Source organism: Odontesthes bonariensis, chromosome 24 (genome assembly GCF_027942865.1).
Source record: "Odontesthes bonariensis isolate fOdoBon6 chromosome 24, fOdoBon6.hap1, whole genome shotgun sequence".
NCBI lineage: Eukaryota > Metazoa > Chordata > Actinopteri > Atheriniformes > Atherinopsidae > Odontesthes > Odontesthes bonariensis.
The window spans coordinates 19,191,191-19,215,347 of record NC_134529.1 but is presented as its reverse complement, the minus strand read 5'-3'; the positions used below and the strand labels follow the sequence as shown (position 1 = coordinate 19,215,347).

General features: G+C 45.5%; 2 protein-coding genes across 2 annotated transcripts; both read right to left on the bottom strand.

Moving 5' to 3' along the window:
* Window positions 1-254: 254 nt before the first annotated feature.
* On the bottom strand, window positions 255-16,122 carry mgab (MAX dimerization protein MGA b). The gene is made up of 22 exons (XM_075459815.1): window positions 15,958-16,122; window positions 13,110-14,342; window positions 10,478-10,946; window positions 10,205-10,292; window positions 9,999-10,112; window positions 9,759-9,884; window positions 8,558-8,638; window positions 7,998-8,388; window positions 6,608-6,803; window positions 6,209-6,446; window positions 5,884-6,059; window positions 5,403-5,607; window positions 5,071-5,300; window positions 4,612-4,854; window positions 4,220-4,460; window positions 3,472-4,073; window positions 3,268-3,365; window positions 3,112-3,157; window positions 2,801-2,953; window positions 2,576-2,687; window positions 1,450-2,355; window positions 255-1,354 (listed from the first exon to the last, which is right to left on the bottom strand). The coding sequence occupies exons 2-22, from the start codon at window positions 14,303-14,305 to the stop codon at window positions 330-332; spliced, it is 6,936 nt and encodes a 2,311-aa protein (XP_075315930.1). The 5' UTR covers window positions 14,306-14,342; window positions 15,958-16,122; the 3' UTR covers window positions 255-329.
* Window positions 16,123-19,180: 3,058 nt separating this feature from the next.
* On the bottom strand, window positions 19,181-20,125 carry ora6 (olfactory receptor class A related 6). Its single transcript, XM_075459814.1, has one exon. The coding sequence runs from the start codon at window positions 20,123-20,125 to the stop codon at window positions 19,181-19,183; it is 945 nt and encodes a 314-aa protein (XP_075315929.1).
* Window positions 20,126-24,157: the final 4,032 nt, after the last annotated feature.

Genomic DNA, 24,157 nt, shown 5'->3' with positions numbered 1-24,157 from the left:
TTCACTCGTACTTTCAGTGGGTCACCTAATGCCAATTCATAATCTGCTCACCTCTGCGGTAGGAAAGTTCACTGAGTTATGGAGAAAGAGGCGGCAATAAGGGTTTAAATGCGCACCTTTTACTTTGGCTTTTGCGACAGGCACAACCGGTGAAGCCTTCCGGTTACTGTTGGATCGATAGCACAACCAAACAGCGGGCGGAGCAGATAAAACTCCTGACTGCGAGGGTGACGGCAGAATAAGCTGCTGCTGCTGCTGCCTCGGAGTGGTGTGAGTTGTCAGTGTGCGACTACGTTAGGGCAGAAGAACCTGTGCCTTTTCCTAAGCGACTACTCGGAATCTAAGTCAGGTTCCAGTTCCCTTTCTATATCTATCCAAGACCGTTTCTTAGCACTGGGGAAATCTTTTCCAAGAGAGCCGCGTGTTAAAGGCCGCTTTTGGTTTGGTGCGTCGGGGCTTTTGAATTTGTAAACTGAAAAGCTGACAGGGCTGTCCTCGTCGGATGAACCTCTGGCTGCCTGACTGTGTGGCTTTGGCGACCTGTTTTTCGGAGGCCGTCCCCTGGGCCGCTTGACAGGCGCGGGGTCAACAGCCACAACTGGGGCGGCCTCTGCCCACACCTTGGTGTCCTTCACGGGAACTGGGGCGGCCTCTGCCCACACCTTGGTGTCCTTCACGGGAACTGGGGCGGCCTCTGCCCACACCTTGGTGTCCTTCACGGGAACTGGGGCGGCCTCTGCCCACACCTTGGTGTCCTTCACGGGAACTGGGGCGGCCTCTGCCCACACCTTGGTGTCCTTCACGGGAACTGGGGCACGCTGCTTCTCTTCAATCAGGGGAGATGTTTTACTGACATCGACTCTGTTCGCTGTCATTTCTACATGGGGCATAAACACGCGGCGTTTTGGGGGTCTGCCCCTGCGGCAGGGTATCACGGGAGGACTGTCTTCGGGAGGACTGGGCTCGGACTCAACAGGAACCAGGCGCACGGGATTAAAACACAAGCGCGCCGAGGCTTGGGCTTCGCTCAAACTCACACCTGTGCCCGCCTCCTCGTTGCTCTCTAGAACTTTGAGATCCAGCGGTGACATGATGATTGTGTTGTTAAGGAAGGCCAGCTGAGTGAGGGGGGTGAATACACCTGCGCGCTTTGGATCGGGAACCGAAGACGCGACTGTGTTTCCCAAAGCGTGGCCGGGTTCTGATTCTGAAGGTCGGCCAGGTGCACGGATATTGATCTTTGAACATTTGGGCGAGTCCACCATAGAAGGCCGTGGATAAGCTGAGGAGCCTGCCACACTTTCGTCTTTCTTGCCAGATTTCATGACCTTGAGTGTGTAATAGCCATGGCCACCTGTGAGAAAAAAAAAGATAAAGATAAAAACATCATCAATGTTATAACGACACCCTAAAACGCGAAAGCTTATAAGCAGGCTTCGATTAGCTTACTTGGTTTCAAAGATGAAGGAAGTATGATTCTGCCAGTTTTGGAGCGAATCAGAGGAAGAGAATCAAGGGACTTCGGGGGCTGAACTTTGGAGCATTTGGGATTTCGTTCCAGGGGTCCAGATGGGGGTCCAGATGAGGGTCCAGATGAGGGTCCAGATGGGGGTCCAGATGGGGGTCCAGATGGGGGTCCAGATGAGGGTCCAGATGGGGGTCCAGATGAGGGTCCAGATGGGGCTCCAGATGGGGCTCCAGATGGGGCTCCAGATGGGGCTCCAGATGAGGCTCCAGATGGGGGTCCAGATGGGGGTCCGGTTAGCGCTGCAGTGACCTTAAGTGCAGCTTTATCTGACGGGGCTTGAGGCTGATCCTTAGTTTGGGAATTCGGTATGGCCGCCCGGTCTGGATCTCCAGAAGCTTCCCGTTGTGTTTCTAGCTTTGACAAAGGATGACTGACTGGGAACAAGGAGGCGAGTTCATTTTGCTGTAACTCCATCTGGGATGAGGGTGCAGTGGCCGCAGCCTGAGCTGGCAACGATGCAGCTCGAGGCAGAGACTGTTGCACGGGGGAACTCTGGGCTGGCGGGTTGGGCTGGCTTTTTGGATGAAGCAAAGTTAGTAAACGCAGTAAATTAGTTTGATCCGTTTTAGGCAGGCTGCCTTGAGATGGATGGCTGTAGTCAGGCTGCAGCAGCGGCGGGGGCTCAAGGTCGCACGGGCTGGGGTGAAGGTCACTGGCTGAAGGTCGCACTGGCTGAAGGTCGCACGGGCGAGCAGTGGCTTGCACAAGAGCGGCTTTGGTCTGTAGCAGTTGGGAAAAGAAAGGCCTCCACTTTATCGTCTTCTCTTGCTTTTTCTGTCGCTCAGTGATCTCCCTCAGCTTGCTCAGAATTAGGCCCTCTGGTTTCCCTAAAACAGTCACATTTCAGTTACGTTAAAGGCATGCAACATCGGCACAACTATTCTACTCATGAGCAGCGGCCTCTACATCTCATGGCAACCGCGGACATAGATGAGAGCACGAGAGGTTTTATTGGTCTGCTCTGTTGCCAGATAACAAAGCTGAAACCAGGACAAAGAGAGAGAAGCACGCGTTGCAGCATCATACAGGAAGACGAACCGTACGTACCGGCCAAGAGGGACAGCTGCTTCACATAGGCAACTTGCTTCCGAACCATCATCCTTTTCTCCTGCACCAGACTCTCGGAGGTCTTGACCAGAATGTGGATCTCTCTAACAGCCTTAAAAACACAGCAAAGTGAAGAAGAATGATGATGATGACGACACTACGAGACAACTCGCAAAAAACAAACAAACCCCGCCAGAATTTGTGGGAGCAGGATGTGGAACTGACCAGAGACAGGAGGTGGAGCTTGGGGGTTTTGGGACAACCGTTCAGGACAATTCGAAGCCGGTCGAAGAGGACTCGCTGTTCGCATCGCCTCAGCCTTTCTATCGCTGTGTGGTTCCTGCGCTTGTTTTTGGACCCGGGGCTACCCTGTTCGTCCTCCATTTGACACGGAGATGCAGAGACGAGAGACAACACATACAATGAACACAGACGGAATATGCCAAACACTTTCCCTCAGTGTTACGCTATTTGGATGTGACTTAATGTGAAGTCTGTAGTGGATATCTTTTACATATTTGTTAAAGAGGTCATACCTTAACATCGGCCTCATTCAAAGATCCACAATCCTCGACTGAGCCCCTGAATGAAGACAACCAATCAGCATGTCAACGTTAGGCCTAAATATCTATACGTGGAACATATCCATCAGTGAGCCTTCATTCGCAGGCACACACAATCACACGCATTACCGTGACTCCTGTAATGTCTTCAGAACAGCTTCCTTCATTTTTGCGATGGCCTTTTCTTGTTTAGCTTCTTCCACAGTTTCCACGTCCACCGCGTCGTCCTGAAGAAACATTCACCGTAAGCACCCCCCCCAGTATGAAGCTCATAGTTTAAAATACATTTAATTAAATACATTTAAATTATATTTAAAATCAAGTTAAACTTACATCTTCTTCACCCTCTCCGTAGTCTGAGAAGTCGGAGCTCAAATCTTCTGAAGTGACATCAATGCTGGTTTCCTCCAGTTTCACCGACTGACAGCTGCTGGCCTCGCTCTCATCTAATGGCAAATTCTTCTCCTCAGAAATCAGCCCAAAGAACGGGCCGGGCTCGGCCGTTTCGTTACTCAACAAGTTCTTTACTTTATTAAGGGTGTCCACACTAAGCCACTCTGATGCCAACTGACTAAGATTAGACACTCTGCCCTTTTGAGCCGGGCCGTCACCCGCGCTGACCGCGCCTGTAGTGGTTAGAGGTTTTGGTTGCTGTACGTCAGCTCCAGGCTTGGGTAGCTGAATGAGGGTGAAGCCCCCCGGCAGGCTGACGCCGTGTGGCTTCTCACCCCCGGTGGCCTGGTTGGATGGAGGACAGATTCGGAATGAGTAAGTTCCGCTCTGTGCCAGGAAGCTGGGGCTCTTCAGGGACGGGGAGACGGTGAGGGAGACGGGAGAGGATGTGGAGCTGCTTTGGAAGAGCGAGCTGCTCTGGATGGGGACGGATGCCGAGTCGCTGACACCCTTGCTCCAAAACCCTGGCTGGATTAGCGGAGCTGAGGAAATCAAGGATGCACGTCAGGGTGGCGTTTATTTCAACACAACAGCTTGATCAATCCATATTTATGTTATCACTACCCTGGCATCTGCGTGTGTTTCTGCAGTGTGTGTTTAAGCAACAAGCTTAAAACTAAGTGCTCACCTGCAGGCTGCGGTGCCATCTTCATGTCTGTAGTTTTCTTTGGAGGGACAGCTGTGCCTGCAAACTTTCCACAATTCGATCCCATTTTCTGCATGGAGTCTGGCTTCCGAAAGACGTTATCAGAACTGTCGCCCGGAACGTGCAGTCGGCCTGTTACATAGGCTGCGAGGCGGTTGGCTGGATGCAGAGATCCCATGTTCCCGAGCAGCAATCGGGCTTGATTGTAGCGCTTTCCGTTTACCTGAAAACATAAAAAAACAACGTTTGTATGTTTCACAACTCTGCTTTTCTGTGAAGGCCGCTGCACACGAATCAAGCAAACGCCAGAGAGGCCATCACGCTGCTGACCCCCGTCTGTTACTGGGTTAAAAAGACGCTGCTTTTAACAATACCTGTATGAGTCCAGATGCTTGGCAGCCGGCCCGTTTTCTCCTGGCTCTCAGTCTGCCGGCAGGTGTGACACCACACAAGAAAGGCGTGACCCCAAACCGATTCTCTGGGTCCTCCAACTGTTCGTCTTCCTCCTCTGCGTCAGTGTTCTCGTCAAAACTGTCGCTGGAGAGCTTCTCCTCGTCACAGTCGTCAGATTCGTCCTCATCGATGTCGCTGACCTTTGATGGCTTGGTGATTTGTATCTAGAAGGATGTGGAGTGAATCAGGAGATTTTAATCACAGAAGCGACTGGAGAGAAGTTGGCCCACTTTGCCGTTAAGAGGAAAAATTCAGAAAAGACACAGAAATAATCGGAGCAGTTTCTGAAAAACGACAGCAGGGTCAAACCTCACAAAATGCTTTTTATTTTTAGATTGATCTAAACTGGGACACAGATGCACCGGTCCTCAGAGACCCACCCTGTAGGTGACGACGGAGCCGCTGGGCTTCCGCATCAACACCTTGGCGACTGGGATTATGCAGTAGGGTCCGATGTAGTAACGCTGATGAAGCCGATTCTGATTCATGCGCTCGAATAAACCCCCCAACACCATTTGGCGGTCCTTCCTCCACTGACACATCGACTGGATCTGGATTTGCTTCCTCGCCTCGGACTCGTTGAATGTGGTATCCTGAGGTGACTTTTCTCCTGAGGAAACATGTTGATGCACAGAGGTGAACATCTTAAATGGCAAAGCTGAGATAAAATGACATTCGGCACACATAACTGTACCAACTTCTTTGTTTTTACCTAATTTCTGAGCAGTCAGAACGGTGCTGGGGCGCTTTGTAGCAGCGCCCTGCGGTGCCGCGCTGATTAGTGCAAAAGTGTCAGCCGGGGGGTTTGTATCCAAGGTGATTTCAGGCGGAGGCTTGCTGTTGAACTCTCTTACACGGGCACAGGTCATCTTGCTCTCCAGATATCTATACACTGGATCCTTATCCTCCTCCCGCATCTGCAATCAGGATTTGAATTTTTTTTTTTAAATCCCAAATGAACTGACCATTCACAAACCATAAACTGCAGGAACAATGCAAGAATCTAGAACTGAAACAATATGGAAACGCAATAGTTACCTGAGATGTTTAACTTCTAAGCCAAATGGTATATATATATATATATATATATATATATATATATATATATATATATATACACATATATTGAAAATATTTTTAAAAAATAGCTAGAAAAGTCTATTAAATCTAACTGAAGAGAAACATTATGTTACCAGCTGTGTGGAACAAGGTGCAACTCGTTTCAGGATCTTTGATGGAATGAATGACAGAGGAGCAGCTTTGGGAGCAAAAAGTGGTTCTGGATCCCCATCGCAACTGTTGCAGTTCCACAGTTTTTTGGCATGGGAGCCCGGCTGAGGCTGGACTGTATGTTCCACATTTGTCATAGCTGGAAAGGGCACAAAAACAGTAAGAACATTGAGAACAAAAGCCCACTAAATAATAAAAATGTGCTGTTCTGGTCAATTGTGTCGTCACTGCTGAGATTTGGCTGTGATTTAACAAAAAAAAAAAAAACTAATAATCACTCGATCTTACAGTAAACAGGGCTGTTCTGGTCCTCACTCTCCTCCGTATTCATCTGCTTGGAGATCCTACGTTTGAAGCAGGTGCAGCCGAGCATGCAGTCGGGACGTCTGCAGTGGAGGGGGCCTCTGTGCAGACGCTGCAGACTGGAGCACACGCAACCAAGTCTGCAGAACCTTTGTCCGCATTCGGGTCCCGCAGCTTCACTCTCGGGAACAGGGGCTGGTTTCAAGAGCTGACCCGGCATACTCTGGTTCAAGGAAAACAGACAATGATTCATCACATATTATTAGATATATAAGGGTGTAGTAACCCCGTGTTGTGCTCCATCAAAGGAATGTTCCGTTCTCCTCTTACCGATTTAGGTTTAAAAAAAAAAAACACTCCAGCACATCTTTCTAACCAGGGTACCTGTTTAGTCAGTATTGCAGACAGAGCCAGTGTTATCCTTTCTGGAGTCAGCCACGTTCTGCTCAGGCCTTGGTTCAAGGCTTCCATCTCCATGTGCAACAGCTTGAGCTGGATCTTGCTGAGCCCCGAAGGTTTGTGCGCCGCCACTTGGCTCACCGCAGGTCTCTGACTGATTTCCGGGAGGCACGGTGATAATCTGAAACGGCGAGAAGACAGAGCAGATTATGGCTGCTCGTTGTACGGTTCGTTACATGGTGCATATCGTCTCATGATTTTCTCATAGAGAAAACAGCTCACGTATAAATCTAGAGCTCGGCAAACACACTGTGCTTGTGCTGGACAGGTACAGAAAGGAAGCAGAAATAAAGGTTACAGGTAAAATAACTCACCAAAAGAATAATAAGGACAAAAATATTTAAATGAATACGGTGTGACATGGGAACAAACTGGAACATTTTCAAAAAACTGAAGGGTGGGTATAGTCGATAAAAAATATGCTGTAGCACAATCTTGGCTAAGATTTTGACGCAAATATAGTTCAGTATCTGTGCTATCCCTCAATCACAGTCACACAGCACACTACTAACTGAAGGGCTGTTGAGGCCATGCCTCCTACGTGCACTGTGCATTCCTCCATCACGTGCACAGCTGATTTCTAGAATTCGGAACTACTAAAGCTACTCTTTGTAGCCCCTATTTAAGGCTTGCATCTTAACACGTGACGGAGGTCTAATCGTTGTGGGTAAAGGCCTCGGTATGCTTCTCCGTCGCTATCCGTCAATCCGTCTCCGTAGTCCGTCCTTTCGAAGTTCTCCGTCGGGCTGTCGGATACGCAAGGCAATTCACCTCGGCGTCGCTACGTTAGACGACCCAATCTCGCGACGTCCATCGTGAAAGTCATTGATTGATTGTTTACCTTCCGGCTCCGTTCCACTCCTCACAGTGAACGATGGCGACCGAGAGAGAAAGACTGTTGTTGGAGTTGGAGCTTATTGATATTGAAATGCAAATTATTTTGACCAAATGTTGACCGACCACACAGTAAACTCCTTCAAAAATGGCGGTGTTGTTGTTGTGAGAGGAAGGCGCTAAACCGGAAAAGTGATTCCGGAAATTATGCTGTTAGCTGACCAATCACAACCCTTGCGGTCTCCTCGACGGATAGATAGGAATTTTAGCCGACGCACGCAAGCGACGGAGAGCGTCTCCGGAGACGGAGAGGGCTCTCCGTAGCTCCATAAACCATAAATCAGCCGTAAGCCGTTTCAGGAGGACAGCAGCCTGCGCGCAACGCTTTGCAAGCCGACGTGTTTGTGATGACGATTCAAGATGAGGAGAGTTCACGATGCTACTTCACGATCCAGATAGAACACAAAAAACACATCCTTACCTCTGTGGAACATCAGTAGACCCAAAAGCAGCATCTGGATGTGTTTGTGAGGATGTGGACGGGCATCTGGACCGAGCCTCCGCCTGATTGGGGGTTGCGGGGCCAGTAGGAAGGGAAGCAGGTGACTTTAGAGATGACTGGAGGGGGGGTTTGTGGGAAAGCGGGCAAGGCCTGTTGGTCCCCACTGGGAATTTCGAAGCAGTGTTTTGATGCTTGAGGACGCTGTCCAGGGTCTTTACGTAGCTGGAGCTTTTAGCAGGCAGCTGATAGGCCACAGAGCCCTCTGGGTTTGCGGAGAAGGCGGCAGCACGCTCACTGATTTGCTGGGCTTCACTCTCCAAATACTCATCCAACATGTTGCTGCAGAAGGCAGACAGGTTCTTTTGTAATCCTTTGGGATAGAAATCATAAAAAAGCCTTTAATCCACCGAGGAAGAATAATGCATCAGACACAAGCACATTGGGCCGGTTTCCATTCAGTTAATCTTCGGGTAATTGGAATGACTGTACTAACTGTACTGCTGGGCCCCTGAAGCTACAACAAGATGAACAAACATTACCTTCGCAGTTTGAAGAGCTTTCTTTGCTTTTTATGAACTTGTTCTTCCATCCCTTAATTTTCGTCATGTCGCTCGTCTTTCCTGTTCGGGAAATAAAGGGCATACCCTCATCTGTAAAGGACACGTACTGCGTTAGCCTTTAACTGAATCACACAGCGCTCTGCGATGCCCTTGGTTGGAAATAAAACTGCACCAATCTCAAGTGTATTTAATCACACATCTACGACCCAATGCAATTTATACACTAGTTATTTCGGGGTGGGGGCACCTTAAGAACTTTGACTGTTCCATCCTATATAAATAACAGACATTTTCTGTAAACCCAAGTGTACCAAACACCTTTCGCCTGTTAACTATGCCTGGAAAATCCATTTTGAACACTACATTGACCATTTCAAACCTATTCTTATTTCTAAATTTTCTTATACAAGAATCCCTCTGAAGCATTACCCTTTTTTTCCTCCATCTTGGCATAAAAGGTTATGAAGGAGTTTCAATACTTAGTTTTTAGCAAGTAAGTATTGACTTCTTCATTTCATACTACTAACTACAGCATGTCACCTTGTACCTTCTTACTTTGGAGACAGACATCAGAACACGATACAGAAAGAGTTTATCATAATTCAGAAAGGGAGTCTTCACAGTTTATCCAACAGGTCAACTCTGGCCCCACCGTGTACAACAACAGGGTTGGACAATGACTGCCAATATGGGTACCTTTTTCAAAACCTGAAAAAGGCTATACTAGCTGGAGTATCTGCAGAGGAAAATGCAAATACGGACAGGTCGGTGCGTCCAACCTGAGGGCTGCATGCTTGACGGCCTGAAAACTGATGCCCGGCGAGCAGAAATGGCACCTCTCACCAGTGAGGCACATTCAAACGTGTTTACATTCTGAGGAATGCAACTTCTTCTAACTAAATGATCCTTAAACTGAGAAGTCGGGACTTTATAATTGTTATTACAAAGTAAAGCACCACGTATGGAAACAATAAGTTAAAAAAAAAAATAGCCTACTTTTGACGATGGTTTTGGTAAAAAAAAAAAAAAGCACCGTATGAGAGGGGTTGGGGTAACTTAAAGCTTCACAGGCAACAGATATTGTGCAAAGCGGAGCTGAAAAACATCACATATCTGTGTTCAAAAACACCCAATAAAGAAAAGAAAAGAAACTTCAGCCCTCCCAAACAGTTCGACTTACCAGCATGAGCCAGAGCTGCAGTGTGGCTCTGCTCCGGTAGGTTCGGAGGAGGTAGAGGCAGACACACCCCCAGATACTGCAGGTCAATGGGCATGGCGGGGTCCAAGGAGCTCAGCTTCAAGCCCACTAAACATGAAGAAAAGGAAGAAAAAGAGCCAAAAGGAAGAACACATTCTCAGTATCTTACTTTGCGCCACTGGCTTTACAACCGTGATGTTTGCGCGGCTTGTGTGAACTCACCCTCCCGCAGCACGGGATGGATGACCTGTCTGTGTTTGAGAGCTCCGAGGTCGTTCAGCAGCACCGACTCCAAGCGTGCCACCTTCTCCTCCCCCGTCTCCGGATTCACCTCAACTGAGACACAGATGCGCAGAAAATAAACCCACAAGTCACATAATAAAACCGAATGAAAAGAAGGGGGGACACGAATCCATTGCACCGCTTACTTATTTGTTCCGTCTGCATCGGTGTTGTTACGGAAACAGGCGATGGATTTGTGCCTGCCTTGTCCCCGACGTGAACATCAAGAGCCTCCTGTCCGCATAAAAGAACAGTAAAGCTTAAAGACAAAAACTCACCTTTTATTTATTTATTTATTTTTTAATGTGATACAACTGTGGACAGATGGCTGTGGGGATAGCTGCACCCTTAAGAAAAATGAGAACACTCTCTTTGGAGACGCACTGGTGTGTGCTCAGATTTATTTGCAGTATTCTTACCTTTGAGGTGAACGACACAAACAGCAGGCCTTCTACTTCATCCAGCTCCGGTTGCATAGCGACAGTCAATGATGGGCTGTGCACTACTGTGGGGGAGGCGGCCACAGCTTTCCACAGTCTTCCCCGGGAATTACCCCAACGCTTGTTGATCTTCCTCTTCTTCCTGCGGTATGCGGGCGATGATCTCGGGGTCGATGCTGAGGAAGAGGGGGTCCTGGACCTTGCTCTGGGCAACTTCCACACCTCCAAGTCTGGCTGCTCCTCCGGGGTTACGCAGGTGGCGTTTGTCTCCTTGGATTCGACACGTGGGCGTTTTTGGACCAGCACGAGCTCACCCAGTGCATGTTTGCCCCTTATACAGGGCACATACTGCTCACCTGTACTCGCAGGGTTGGACATTATAGGCTTCAACACCGGTCTGGTCTCTTGCGCGCTTGACAAAGAAGCCTCATCACTCTGACTCTTTGCGCTGTGAAACACAAAAAAATAAGTTTATCAACAGAGACGGTGCTGCAGGTGGTGGAGTTTAATGGGCAAAATGCCGGCCATTTTCCTTTTACACGCACATGCCTTTATGTATTAAATCTAATTTTTCTGCTTTCACAGCATCTGAGCCAATCTGCAGCTTCTGCTCTCGGTCTTCCTAAACTGCGTAATCTCTAGCTGCCAACATTGATTTCCACTTTGTTTGGTGTAGTACAGCGGAGTTTCATTTTGTGAGGCTGACGTCAACTTTTACGTTTTTTTTTTAGTGGGGCACACTAACTTTGACAAACTTTAACGTGTGGAAAAGTGACACTTTTGGACACCAACAGTAACGGTTATGACGACATGACTCGCTGTCGTGACTTTACTAGTTAAACCTCACCAGATATGGTGTCAAATGTGAAATATTTTGCACGTTAAAGTGATAGTTCGGAGTAGATTCACCCTAGGGTCATTTGAACCGTGACATCCAGCCAAGTAGCCCACCCGAAGTTTTTTCGATCTTGGCTGAACATCAGCTGAGTTACTGAGTTATCCCGAATAGCTTAGTACAAGCGCTAATGGACCCTGGCAGTATCTCCAAAATTACCACACTAAAATCACATGCCATGACACTAAACTTCTACAGTAGTACAAATATGGTCTGTACTCACAAAACGATGCATTTTGAAGTTTGTACATAGTCCAGGAGTTTATTATTATCAACACAAGCCTAATAGCTTCTCTGCTGCTAAAGCTGCGTCGACGTCACTTCCTTGATCTGGGAGCTTCAATGTAAGCTGAGGGTTGATCTACTACTGTAGACAACAAAGTATATGCTATATTCTACATGATTTTTTTATGAATTTTTATGTTGTAGAGTTGTGAATTTATTTTATCAATGGAGAAATTGAGCAGCCTTGCTGGTGTTTAAAGGAAAGGTAAAGGCATTAATATTACACATCTCTTGTCCTATAAGGGTCAAAGCTGTAGTTGCTGGTATGTTTGCCCCCAAATGCCACATATGTTGGAAAGCAAGTGCAATTCCCTGCCATCCAAGCAGGAAAGAAGGGGTCTGAACAACTGTCAGTCTGGCTGATAAACCCCACAGCAGAAAGATGGGAAATATCCCTCGACGGTGACAAATTTTCAAATGGAAACACAGGCCAGGAGCTGAGTGTTTGACAGCAGAGAGCAGCTGTAGCCGTTACATGCTTCCAACCACATTAAAACTAAGGTGATGAACTGTACCAGGGCCGCTTCGGCAGTGGCAGTAAACACCGAGAGATCTCCTGGGCTGTTAAAAAATGTCGCGACAGTATCTGTGGACGTCAGCTCCAGCTGAACAGCTGTTTCCAGCAGCAGGACTGACGGCAACTACCGTGAACAAGTCAATCCATCATGGAGATCAGGCATGACTGTGGCTGACAAGAGTGACGTGAAGAGACTGGGAGAAAACACTGCATAACACTACGAGTTAATTACCGCGTAGGACCACTCACACGCTGTCTTTTAATACTTTGGGATTTTATCGACACGATTGGGTCCTTTTCAATTCTCAGTTGATTCACGTGAGGCTGGACAGTGCGCCAAGTGTTTTAAAAAAAGACGACACTCCTCACAGTCACGTTTTTCCTGACATGTCACGCGGCCTGATTAGTTCACGCCAGAGAGCTGAGCGTGCAGCGGAGGTGAACGTAAGCAGCCCGGAATCTCCCTTCTTCTCACGTTTAAGCTCGCTGAGCAGTCTGTGTTTTGCGGCGAACACCAACGCGGTTTCATCAGTGTATGAAGAGAAACAGCAGCTTCGTGGACGCCGAGCACCAAGCAAAAATGATTATAGCCGCTACGGTCTACGTCATCACAACATGCAGTTATATTGTCCATACCAAGAGTGCATTCTTATCCCTTCAATTTGATGGAATTTCTAATTACATATCTTTAAATTTGGTTAAATGCACACCTTTTTTTTTTTTCACACCCATCTAATAAGTCACTTTTTGTAGTCCTTGTTTTGCTTTCAGCGTCGACACCACAACACATTACAAAAACCATCATTATCAACATAATGACACGCCATGACAGAAAGGTCTGGATGGTGTCCAGAGTTTGACAAATCAGTGCGTCGCAGAGCGAGCCGATCAAAAATTAAACCACATCCGCTTACCTCAGATCCACCACCACCTTCTCCTCCTCCACCACCACCTCCTCCTCCTCCTCGTGTCCACTGGGCTCAGCAGGTTTCTCAGCTGTGGGCGGGGCCTGCGTCTCCACCGCGGCTCGCGCCTCTGTAGGGATTCTGTTCAGACGGGGGTTGTTCCCATCCTCCCTGAAGCCCTTTGCGAACGGGTTATGATTAATTTTCAGCTGAGTGATACGGAAGTTCTGATAGGTCGTCACAGCCATGAACTCGGATTGCGGGAAAGTAAAGGTCATGCTTTCGGGTCCCATGACCACAGGCTGGTCAAGCATGGACACGTCTCCATCTGGAACGGGAATAATATGTAGCCTTGGAATGTAGCGATGCATGGAGTGGAGGATCATGTGACCCTGCGAATCTTGGGGGTTATTGGTCAGCTTGAGTTTGTAGAAAGACACCAAGCAATTCATCCACTCTGAGCCTTGACAGGGGGAGTTATGGTGGGGAAAGGCTCGGATCAGACTCTGAGCCTGGTGCTCCGCTGGCCCCATGACCTCCCATTTGGATATGTTCCAGCGGTACCTGTACTGACCCGATGGAACGATGGACAAAACAAGACTGTACTTCTGCTCAGGGTTGAGACCAGAGAGGCGAAATCGGCAGTAGGGGAACATACGGCGCCCCTGCTTGGTGAGAATCATCTCAGTTCCACAGCTGTAGAACTGCCTCCACACGCTGTTATTCTCCAAAGTTACGCTGACGCCTTTGAAGGTCAGCACAGAAGGAAAGTCCCTTTTCACGTCTGGGCTGCCAAACATAGTAGAAGGCAACGCAGACAACCACGGTGGGGATCCTGAGATGTTGATGAGACTTGTCTCTGTGCATTTTAGGTGGTCTGATGCAGACACTATAGGTGAGGTAGTTGGGCTCCTTTCAAACATCCCTTCGAAGGCAGAAGTAGAGGTTTCAGCAGGTTTTGTTGGGCTTGCTTTGGCAGGTGAAGAGAGAGCAGAGCTGCAGTCATTACTCGCCATGGAGACGGCTTGACTCTCAATTACGGTCTTGTTGGAGATGGTAGCTCCTGCAATGTTAGGAAATGGAGAAGATGGAGAACGGACGGAAGCAGGAGGAAGTGATGAGGGAACATTAAGCGGGCACCTCTTCTCATCCTCCACCGCATGGTTGTCCTCCATGGCTGTGAGCTCAGGGTCTGAGGCAGACATCACCAATGGCTTTGATAATCACACTGCATTTGGTTCCCTAAGGAAAAAAAATTTAAAAAATAAGCCACCCCTTTAGAGATTTCCACGTGCAATATACAGATACAATCTGAAAAAAAAGCCTAAAATTGGACTAAATCACGAGATAGAAAAAAATTAAACGGACAACATAGACATAAACAAAGCGTTCTGAGAAAGGATAACTATCAGAAGCCATCCAAGCAGAACAAACACCGGCTTTTGAAAGGAAACAGGAGTCAGGAAGATGCACCAAGAATTGTAAACACGCCACACTCTGCAGTCATTACAGCAGCGGCTCCATTCCCCAACCATGAAGCGATTTCCCAGCAAGTCGCTGCATCGGGCCTCGATGTGATATCATACAAACTGAACTATCCGTTTCCTGCACTGCTACTTGTGTAATATGAACAACTCATAATTCTGCTTTCCAAACTCCTGTCTGTGTAGGACTCTTATAACAGGCCATGTGTTGTCTGCTGTTGGTGACCACTTCTACCATCTTGTGGATGTTAAGCGTGGGAAATAAAAACACATCACTTGGCTTTTCAATCCAAGCTTCCGGGAGACATTTCTCAAATTTGACCTTAAATGTGACGATACATCAGGGATGAGTTCATTAGTCATAACCACTTTTATCAGGCTTTCTTTGAACTAAATAATGTTAAATGTACAACACTGTGCGAGACAAACGCCCTTTAGCCATTTTGAGATGCGAGATCAATACTACACACGTAAATAGCTTCCAAATAAGCTCTGTCGGTTGAGTATTCTTAAACTGAGCTCTTCTTTCTCTTCGCACTCTCAGAATAGTGGACGATGAGACCACTTCTTTTTTTCTTTAACCAACCAATAAGACTGCCTGATGCCACGCTGCTGAGGCTCAAACGCAGGTCTTTTCTCGTCATTAGGAATAAGTTCGAAATAAAAACTGACAAAAACACAAGATCGCATCGGTGACAAACGGCAAGGTAAACCCCAGAGGTAACCTGTTTTGTTGATCTCCTGCCCCCCCGCCTCTCTCTCTGGTGTAATCACACCAGCACACAGATGCTGCGGTCTAAAGGTGTTGAAAACCCCGACGAGACCATCGAATGAGTCACCACCGGCAGGTTTACAACATTTGCTCCCAACCTTTATCTGCGTTACTATTTCCCCTCGGAAACGACAAGTCACATTATGAACATCAGTTGTTAAACAACAGCTCTTTTCTTCCTCACACACTGCAGGGAGGAAGGCCGCCCGCTCCACCGCTCACCAAGTTGGAAAAGTTGCACGTTTCACTTGAAGCCTCACCTCTCAACGTCGGTTGAACGCCTCGTGGCCAACGGCCGCGATGTAACGACAGCGTTCAGGGTAAAACTCCGACTGTTGCACGTCGCCGTCGCTAAAAGCACTTCGGTGAATCCCTCGAGCATAAACACAAACTGGCAAATGGAGGCCGAGAGCCACGCCACTGTGCTCGCATCGACCGACCTGTGTGTGCACGCAGCTGAGCCAAAAGCGCATGCACGGTATCACCCCCACCCCCCTTCAATGGCGCGTGATTCCAGACCCGCCAGCGCGAGAAAAGCGGGAGTCCACCACCACCATCGACATTTATTTATTTAATTTTTTTTTTCTTCGCTTGTTCCCACCTCGAGCCCTGTCCGCGCGCCGGTGAGGACAACTCTCTGCAAGTTGCGCGAAATGTTTCGCAAAATTGCCGGGCTGAGAGTAAAGGCGCGAGACTTCGCCTTTGTTCCCGTGTGCTTCCTTTACTTCTTCAACCTTTGCGATCTCATCTCCAGTCTCACGCTCTGTGAACCACACACACACTTCTCACTGACCCGACGAACACTCACATATACACTCTCTCTCACACACTCTCACACACACACACACACACACACACACACACACACACACACACACACACACACACACACACACACACACACACACATCCGTGCTTTCGGGTTGTGACGTAGGACGTTCGCCAAGGCGAGAGCTTCAATAGCCAATGCGCGAGCTCCTCTTCGACAACTCAACGGGCCAGTTGTTTCATATTGGGTTGTAAGATAAGAACATCAAATACATAGTTATTTTTGAGAAGGGTGAAACAGTGCTCATCTCTTGTAATGACACACCGCTTCAATGTATCAATTGGCACTCGAAATGTATTCATCTTGTTATTTATCCACATGCGACACCGCAAAAGCCGATTGGCTGCGTTTCTTGGATAAAATGGCGGTGTAGTGTTGGAACTCATATAGGCCTATAAAACAGTTTTTTAATTTTTTTCTTTGTAGTGGGAATCGGAGGACAATTTTTTTTGGACAGTATCAGATTATAAATAGTTGTTTCGTCGAAGCGAAAACGATTTACCAGACAAAGACAACACGCACTGTCCCGTTTAGCCTAACTGTAGCTCAGACATGCATGGATTTGAGTGACATTGAATATAATCCCGTAGAGGAATGAAGGTAGAAAGCCTGCCCTGAGCTAATAACGACAAAACAAGCCAACTTACAACCTTTAATATATATTGGGGGGGGGGTGTCTTTGCTTTAGGCATGCTGGACTTAAGGGGTTTACATTCATGCTCAGTAGTCAGTAGTACATTGTGGTCACCAATGCATTTTTTTGTGCCCTTTCAAAACTACATGTGCCCTTAGAAAATATTGCACACAGCCTGTGGCAAAGAAAACCCCGACGCAACTAAAACAATAGTCTAAACGTGCAAATTTACGGTTCACTTCGCTTAATGTGATTGTACTAGGCTACCGTGTCTAAATGTGACAGGTGAATTCAGTTGCAAATGGTGATGGGGAAAAAAACAGTGCAAGGATGACATTCACAGTTGTGAATGTGACTTCTGTTTGTTGCTTGTGGCTTTCAGAACATGAAAAAGCTCGACTTTTCCTCTAAATATTAGCTATAACATAAACCTACGCAGGTCAAAACATACATATGGACATTTATATAAGCATTCATTAAATTATCATGAGAAATAATACGCTGCGGGACGGGCAGGGCGGGGTCTAACCAGGACTAGGAAGTGGGAAAACAGTCCTCATAAACTCACCCAGTTTCTGTGTCCCACGTGGAAATCTCGTGGTGATGTTGCTGCCTGTAACTGCCTAAGAGCCTCCCACGTTCAGTTGCTCCAAGACACGTGCAGTTCCTCGGATTTGACAGATTACTCACGGAGTGCATGCGAAGATAGAGGCGAGGATGGGCGTTGAAACGCGTTTCAACTGCACACTTCATATTGAGACGGTGCATAATCAGTCAGCGCGAGGCAACGCTGGAGTGTAAGATCTCCCACGAAACCACTTAAACGTGCTACCTCTTCAGTTTTCCACAGTTTCCGCGAATCCACTCAGAACAGCCGATTGATTGCATATTAAAGAGCGCTTTCTGTGCAAATGCAAAATCCGTTGGATTCAGCAAGAAAAAAAAATATAAAAGTGCCAACATGCGGATACAGTGACTAACAGGCAATGTCCTTCCTTTCGTTTGAGTTGAAAAATCCCTTCATTGCCCCTGGTTTCACATTAAGTATGATAGAAATACAAGACTTGTTTTTTTTCACTTTTCTCCCCACTGTTAAAGCTGTCCTCTAATCCCATAACACACTGAATTAAGACGTGGTTTGCCTAAAGAAGTATGATATTTTATTTTAATTACACAGGGGCATTGGCAGCTCAGACATGAACTAATGACATGAACATGACTTAATCCAGTCTTTGTCAGTTCTGTTGCAAGTGTCACATCTTGTTTAAAATGACCATAAACAGGTACAATATTTAGTCTGTTATCACCAATTTAAAAGCTTTATTGATATTGGGTGATATTCAAGGTACAAAGGGAAAATTTCAAGTCAGAAAAACAGACACACCAAGACTTCACGATGCAGTCAGACTCTGAGTTAACCACCGTATAGTTTACTGCAAAGTATGAATAGTCGATGAGGAAATGTGACACATCTGATATCAATTTTTATACATTAACACACGTGTCATTACCGATCATTTAAAATCACACTTCCATATCAGAAAGTAGACAATCAATGCGCTATCGCCTGGATTCAAATAAACCTAAGCGAGGCACAAAAAGATTAATTGGGCTGCTGTGACTATTACGCAGGAGTCGGCGAGTCTTTTCACTGGTTTTTCTCAGTGAAGCTCGTTAACCTTTGTTTGAGATCATTATCAATGCAGTGTATTGTAATTTCATAAACATGCTCTAACACTTTGGTCAACTTCGACCGTTTGATGACTCCTTTTGGGTCTTCGTGTGAGCTGGTGTTTAGGGAGAGAAATGGTTCTTTACTCACCTTGTTTCACAAATACAAGCCCTGCTGTTCTGGGCGAACGACTAAAAGCTTCCATATATGGAATTGCAATGAAACAACTGTGCTAGTTAGCATCTTTTATCCATCGTTTGTTCAAAGTAATGAGATCCACTCGCTCGGCTGTTCAAAAAGGATCCACAGGAGCAAGGCATTTGGTTTTTCAGACCAAACAATTACAGTTTATTTTTATTTTTAAATGGCATTTTCGTATCAGGCTGTTTTAAGATATAAATATAGTGATGTAAGGACTGAAAACTACTTTATACTGAAAGCAATTGGAAAGAGCAAAACCATACTGAAATAGTGCCACAATTTTCCAGCATTAAGTTGTGATCATCTTACTGATAAGGGTTCAGTAAGTTTCTTTCCTTCCTCCTCATTTGAAATAACCCTTTTCAGTGTAGAACTGTATTATTTACACTTTATAGCAAAAAAAGTACAGAAGGCATTTTTATTGGGTTCTCAGGAATATAATTCCCCTCTGCTCAGCGTTATTTGAGCAAGTCAGAACAAGTGTGATGCTAAACCAAAGTTTTGAATACCTTTCTTTTAAATTTCTTCAAGGAGAACAGGTTTTGCCCTATCCCGTACACATATGGACATAAGGACGTATAGGAGGTTGAGATAAAGAACTCAACTTGAGCCAATAAAAGAAGGTCAATTGTGCTAAAAGTCCATTGGAAGATAAGGTAGAGAGTCCAGTCTATCTGGAATAACCCCATGGCTGCCACCACAGCAATTGTGCTTCGATTCAGCCTGTGATCTGTACTTTTCTTGCTGAGCTGGCCTGACTGGCTCACACTAACCGCTGGTGCCACCACCTTCCTCTGGCTCAGCAGCACTGCAATGATGAGGCAGCTGGCCACTGTGACAATGACCAGGGGCAGCAGGTGGCACAACAGGCTGAACAGGTATTTGTATACGCGGTTGAATGTGGGACAATGATTTTCATCGCACTGAAAGAAATCTGGTGGGCAGCTGCTGCCGTTTCTTGTGAGGTTTCCTGCGGAGCCTTGAGGGTGAATGGCAAAAATGGGAATACAGAGTAGCGTGGAGATCATCACACAGACTCCACTCAGCTTCCAGGCTGATCTGATGTTGTCCAGGTAAATTGGGAGGTTGACTCTCCTCTCGGCATCTCTCAGCTTCTGGTAGCGAAAGATGCTGATGATGACAGTGAAGAGGATACTGGCCGTTTCACCGAACAGAGTCAGAAACTGAAGTAACTGACACGACCATGTGCCAATGGCAGCGGAGGACGTCTGTAGGATGATAACTTCGTAGATGTTTATGATGACAATTTCCTCTAAGTTGGCTGCAGCCAGTCCCATGAGAAACAACTCGAATGATTTTACTCGAGAGGACATAGTCTGGATGATGGACAGGATGAGAAGGACATTACCCAAAAGTCCCACAGAAGAAACAAATATTCTCCAGCCCAGGAAGTAAAGCATATACTCAGCCATTGTTCAAAGTTCGATGGATCCGGCAAAACACGTCGCTTCTGTGCTCTCGTCAAAAAGCGAGGTAGAGAAATGGCTTTCCGGAGTGGAGCGAGTCAAGAAATGAGTTTTGTCTCTCTCTCCACTTTGCCGCATCACTGACCACACATCCTTGTTATCGGGTTCCCAAAGATGACAATAATCTAGATCAGTGATTGGCTGTGCTCATTATAGAGACAGGAAAACAAGAGGGTGCTGGAAACACTGAATGCTGGGAGTCATTAAAGTTTTTACCTCTGAGCTTTTCTGAGCTTTATCTTGAGACCAACATAGTGTCTCGCTTGAGACAAAAGAGCAGCAACACGTTTTTCCACTCATCCAATCTCCAATTGCAGTGGCTCATTTTTTAAGCATTTGGCACGATGCTCTCTCTCTCACATTTGTCAGTTTGTGGTCAAACTGGCACGTTGTGTATTAAATTATAACATATTAAATTCTCTCTTAACATCCCCTATTGTACTTATTGTACGCAGCTGATTGTTCCTGCACCCATTCATTGTAAATGTTAAAAGGCGTAAACGTTTTGAAGGAGAAATGTAAAAGGTCATACGCGTCCACAGGGAACGTAACACACACGCTAACCAAGAAATATTATGGCTTAATCTAAGCACGAGTCATAGTATAAAGGTTTGTCCCTGATCAACACATCACCAGTCAGTATTGATAATTTGCATGTTAATCATACAATGTACTATATACTTTAATGTAACAGTCACATACCAGCTTGTTATTTAGAACAATTTCTTAGAAAGTAAAATGTTAATTCATCTAATTCGTCAAAGAATCAGCACACAATTATGGACTCCACATCCTTGCAATAGTCCGTTAAAAAGCCAATCAATATGATGTAGGTTAGTTTCGGTAAAATTCTCTGAGTAACTTCTTTTTCATATGAAGTACACTGAAGTTAAGCTTGTAATGTTTGAGAACTGGAGTGTCAAGAAAAAGAACGGCAGTAACACAGTACGTCACTCTGTGTGTTCTATGAACAGAGGAAGTCGTAATGGGCCAGGGGCTTCTGGACCTTGCTGTTGGCACAGGGCCACTTCATGTTCCAACTTGTCTCTTTTTGTGTTTAATGCTGTCAAGTTAGCAGTTGTACTCCTTAACTAAGCCCTGAATCCTGATTCAGCTTAATTGTGTATCCCACAGTGTGCATGTAATTATGGATAAGCCCTACCTACACTGGCAGCAAATGGTAAATTGAGAGTTACATAAGCCTGAGCAGTGTAGGACGTAAACTTTCAGTAATTATCAGACATAAACTTGCATCTTTTAAAAAATAAATCACCACCAAAAAATGCAGTTAGAACAAGGATCTTTTTAACTGTAGCTCTAATCCAAAGCTAAATACATAGGCTTTTTTTTTAATCTTAAAGCTGCAGTCTGCAGGATTTGTTGTTGTCATACGTAAAGTCCTAATTTTTGGCATTTTAAGAGTTTACATGATCTATCAGAACGCTTGAAGTTGAAAACGGTGACCTCCGTAGTCGCAAAATGCAAGAAATGCTTATTTTTTAACCGAAAAATAAAGTTATTCAACTTCCTGTCCCGCCCCATCAAAACACATGAGAACTCGTGCACGTCTACGTGCACGCCAGATGCGCGTACATGACTCCTCATTCATCAACTCACCTGTCATTTGCGATCATGGAAGACACAGTAAGTAGACTAGCCCATAATGAAGTTCAATAGTCTAGATAAATAAGCGTGGGGACGAGCCTACCTTGTATCGCGCGTGCACAATCGGTGATTGACAGGCAGCAGAGCCCAGCTCGTAACCTGATTGGTTACCTTTTACTGGTCCGGTCTGCAATTTTGTAAACAAACCTGCTGGCTTTGGAGGGACCTAGCGGGACATATAGGGGACCTAGACAACTATTTTTTTTTGTATTGGGGTATTTAATGTACTACTTTCAGAATCCCCGGACAGTTCCAGGCATTATGCTTGAAAAAGAGTTGCAGACTGCAGTTTTAAAATATGGGGTATGGACATTTAAAAAGAAAAGTTTTTTTTAATTTCTTTATCCAATTATTCATTTATTTATCTAAACTGATTTGTTGTCTTTTTGAATTTGTTCAGACTCTTACTTGATTGTATTTTACAGAAATACCCAATTACAGTTAGCTTGAACAGCAGCTTGCATGGTTAGAAGCACCAAAAATTATTCTAGGTCTCAGCAAAGGCACATTTCTACAATCACATGATATACTTTGTAAGGCTGTAGCCTACCTATGAGCAAAAGCATTTTAGCCAAACCCTAAAGTCTGATAACACAATTGATAGTGTTAACATGCTAATGTATAGCAAGTAGCTCATTTTTGTGGTCATTATAGTTCTGTACAAGACAACTATAATGACCACAGGTTAGCATGCTAATATTTGCTAATTTATACTCAAAATGTTTACTTTTTGTCAGTGTTAAACTAAATTTCTGCTTTTATAACTTGTTTGCGAACAGATGGGACATTGCCACTTGGCTTCATATGGACTTAATTTGCACATAACAGTTTTTATCTGAAAAATGCCACATATATTAGAACTCGACTTGGACTTTAGCTCTTTGTGTTTTGGTTACAATGCTGCAGATAATTTAATTAAAGATTTCATGTGCAGGACCTGCAGCAACCAGAAAGTATTGCTTGCCAATCAGCTACTGTACAAGAATTAATTGGAAAGGGTATTACATTTAATTACCAGTTAGGGAAATGAAAAGATGTGTTTGACCCTTGTGGTGAACTCTTAGCTATTACAGGGGCTTATCAGTGAAGTTAATTAAGACTGTTGAACAGATTTACAAATAAAGCAGACAAATAGTAAAATATTCAGTTGATTCGGAAATTCAACGAAGGGCATTTTTTTACTACTATAGTGCAGAATATTATTTCATGGCTAAACGTGAAAATCCTTTAAAGGTACATCCCACAAGAAGCACGGAGGAAGTGGGCTTCGCCCCACCTTTACACTAGAAAACCAGGTTTAGGGCAACAAACATTAACATTACAGTGCATTTACACTATTAGCACCATTCTGGCCTTTGGTAACTCATGGAAAATAGAAAGTTTAATTTCCACAAGAGTTATTGAAGACAGCCTGATACATTTCTTCGAGACCTTTTGGGGAATCATTCTTCTATTTTCGACCCTCAATCCATCAGAGCTTTTGTGTACTTTTCTTGAGCTATAGAACTATTTGCGTGATCACATTAGTTTCAGGCAATTGGGTTTAGATTGAGACAAGTTTACTCAGGAATGTGCTCAGAGTGCTCAATAAGGATTAAGGCGAAGTCTGAAGAAGAAAAAAAAAGATTCCGACCCTGCCTGAAACAAGAGACAATGGTGTTGTTTCAGCCCCCCCCCCTTTTTTTTTTGCTGAAATATGATTTTTATGGTGCGCAATTCCCTGATCCCTGATCTAATTTTGGTTAGATTTTTAGTTAACATAAATCAGTACAGCAAAATTCTAAACAGACAATCTAAAGGATTAGGGGATTCCCCCTCCAGAAGTCTAGGCCTTCAGTTTCCTACTTTGACCAGCTGATAATAAAACAATGCTAACAAGTCTGTTGCTCAGTCAACCAGCTACCATAAAGCTAGTTACACAGGACTGGTTATTACCAGATTATCTAGCTCATTGCATATGCAAATAATGCTCTATAAGTCCCAGGTTTAGGGCGAAAATAATTGATAAACTTGCAACTCTTGTCACAGAGTCACTGTAAGCACGACAGGAAGAGGTTTTTTTTGTGTGTGTGTGTGGCCTGACATGTCACTTTGAAGCACGCTGTTGTGCTTCCAGGTGCTTCCAGGCTACTTCACGCTCATCACCGCGTCCAATTAATGTCACAACGCATCCGTACGAGAAAACCAAGAGGATTGGATCCCGTACAACCTCAGCTCGCGTTGATACCCCTTTAAAAAGCTCACCATGTTGACATCACATGCCTCGGCGCAAAAGTGGGATGAGGATGTTCTTGTTGTTGTTATGTAAAAAAA

What these genes read in the sequence shown, in the direction of transcription:
- mgab (XM_075459815.1), bottom strand. Translation starts at nt 14,305, where the DNA reads ATGTCTGCCTCAGACCCTGAGCTCACAGCCATGGAGGACAACCATGCG. An exon ending in CTGCAATACTGACTAAACAG is followed by an intron (nt 6,447 to 6,607) that starts GTACCCTGGTTA and finishes TCCTTGAACCAG; the next exon opens with AGTATGCCGGGTCAGCTCTT. An exon ending in AGCTCCACCTCCTGTCTCTG is followed by an intron (nt 2,688 to 2,800) that starts GTCAGTTCCACA and finishes TGTGTTTTTAAG; the next exon opens with GCTGTTAGAGAGATCCACAT.
- ora6 (XM_075459814.1), bottom strand. Translation starts at nt 20,125, where the DNA reads ATGGCTGAGTATATGCTTTACTTCCTGGGCTGGAGAATATTTGTTTCT.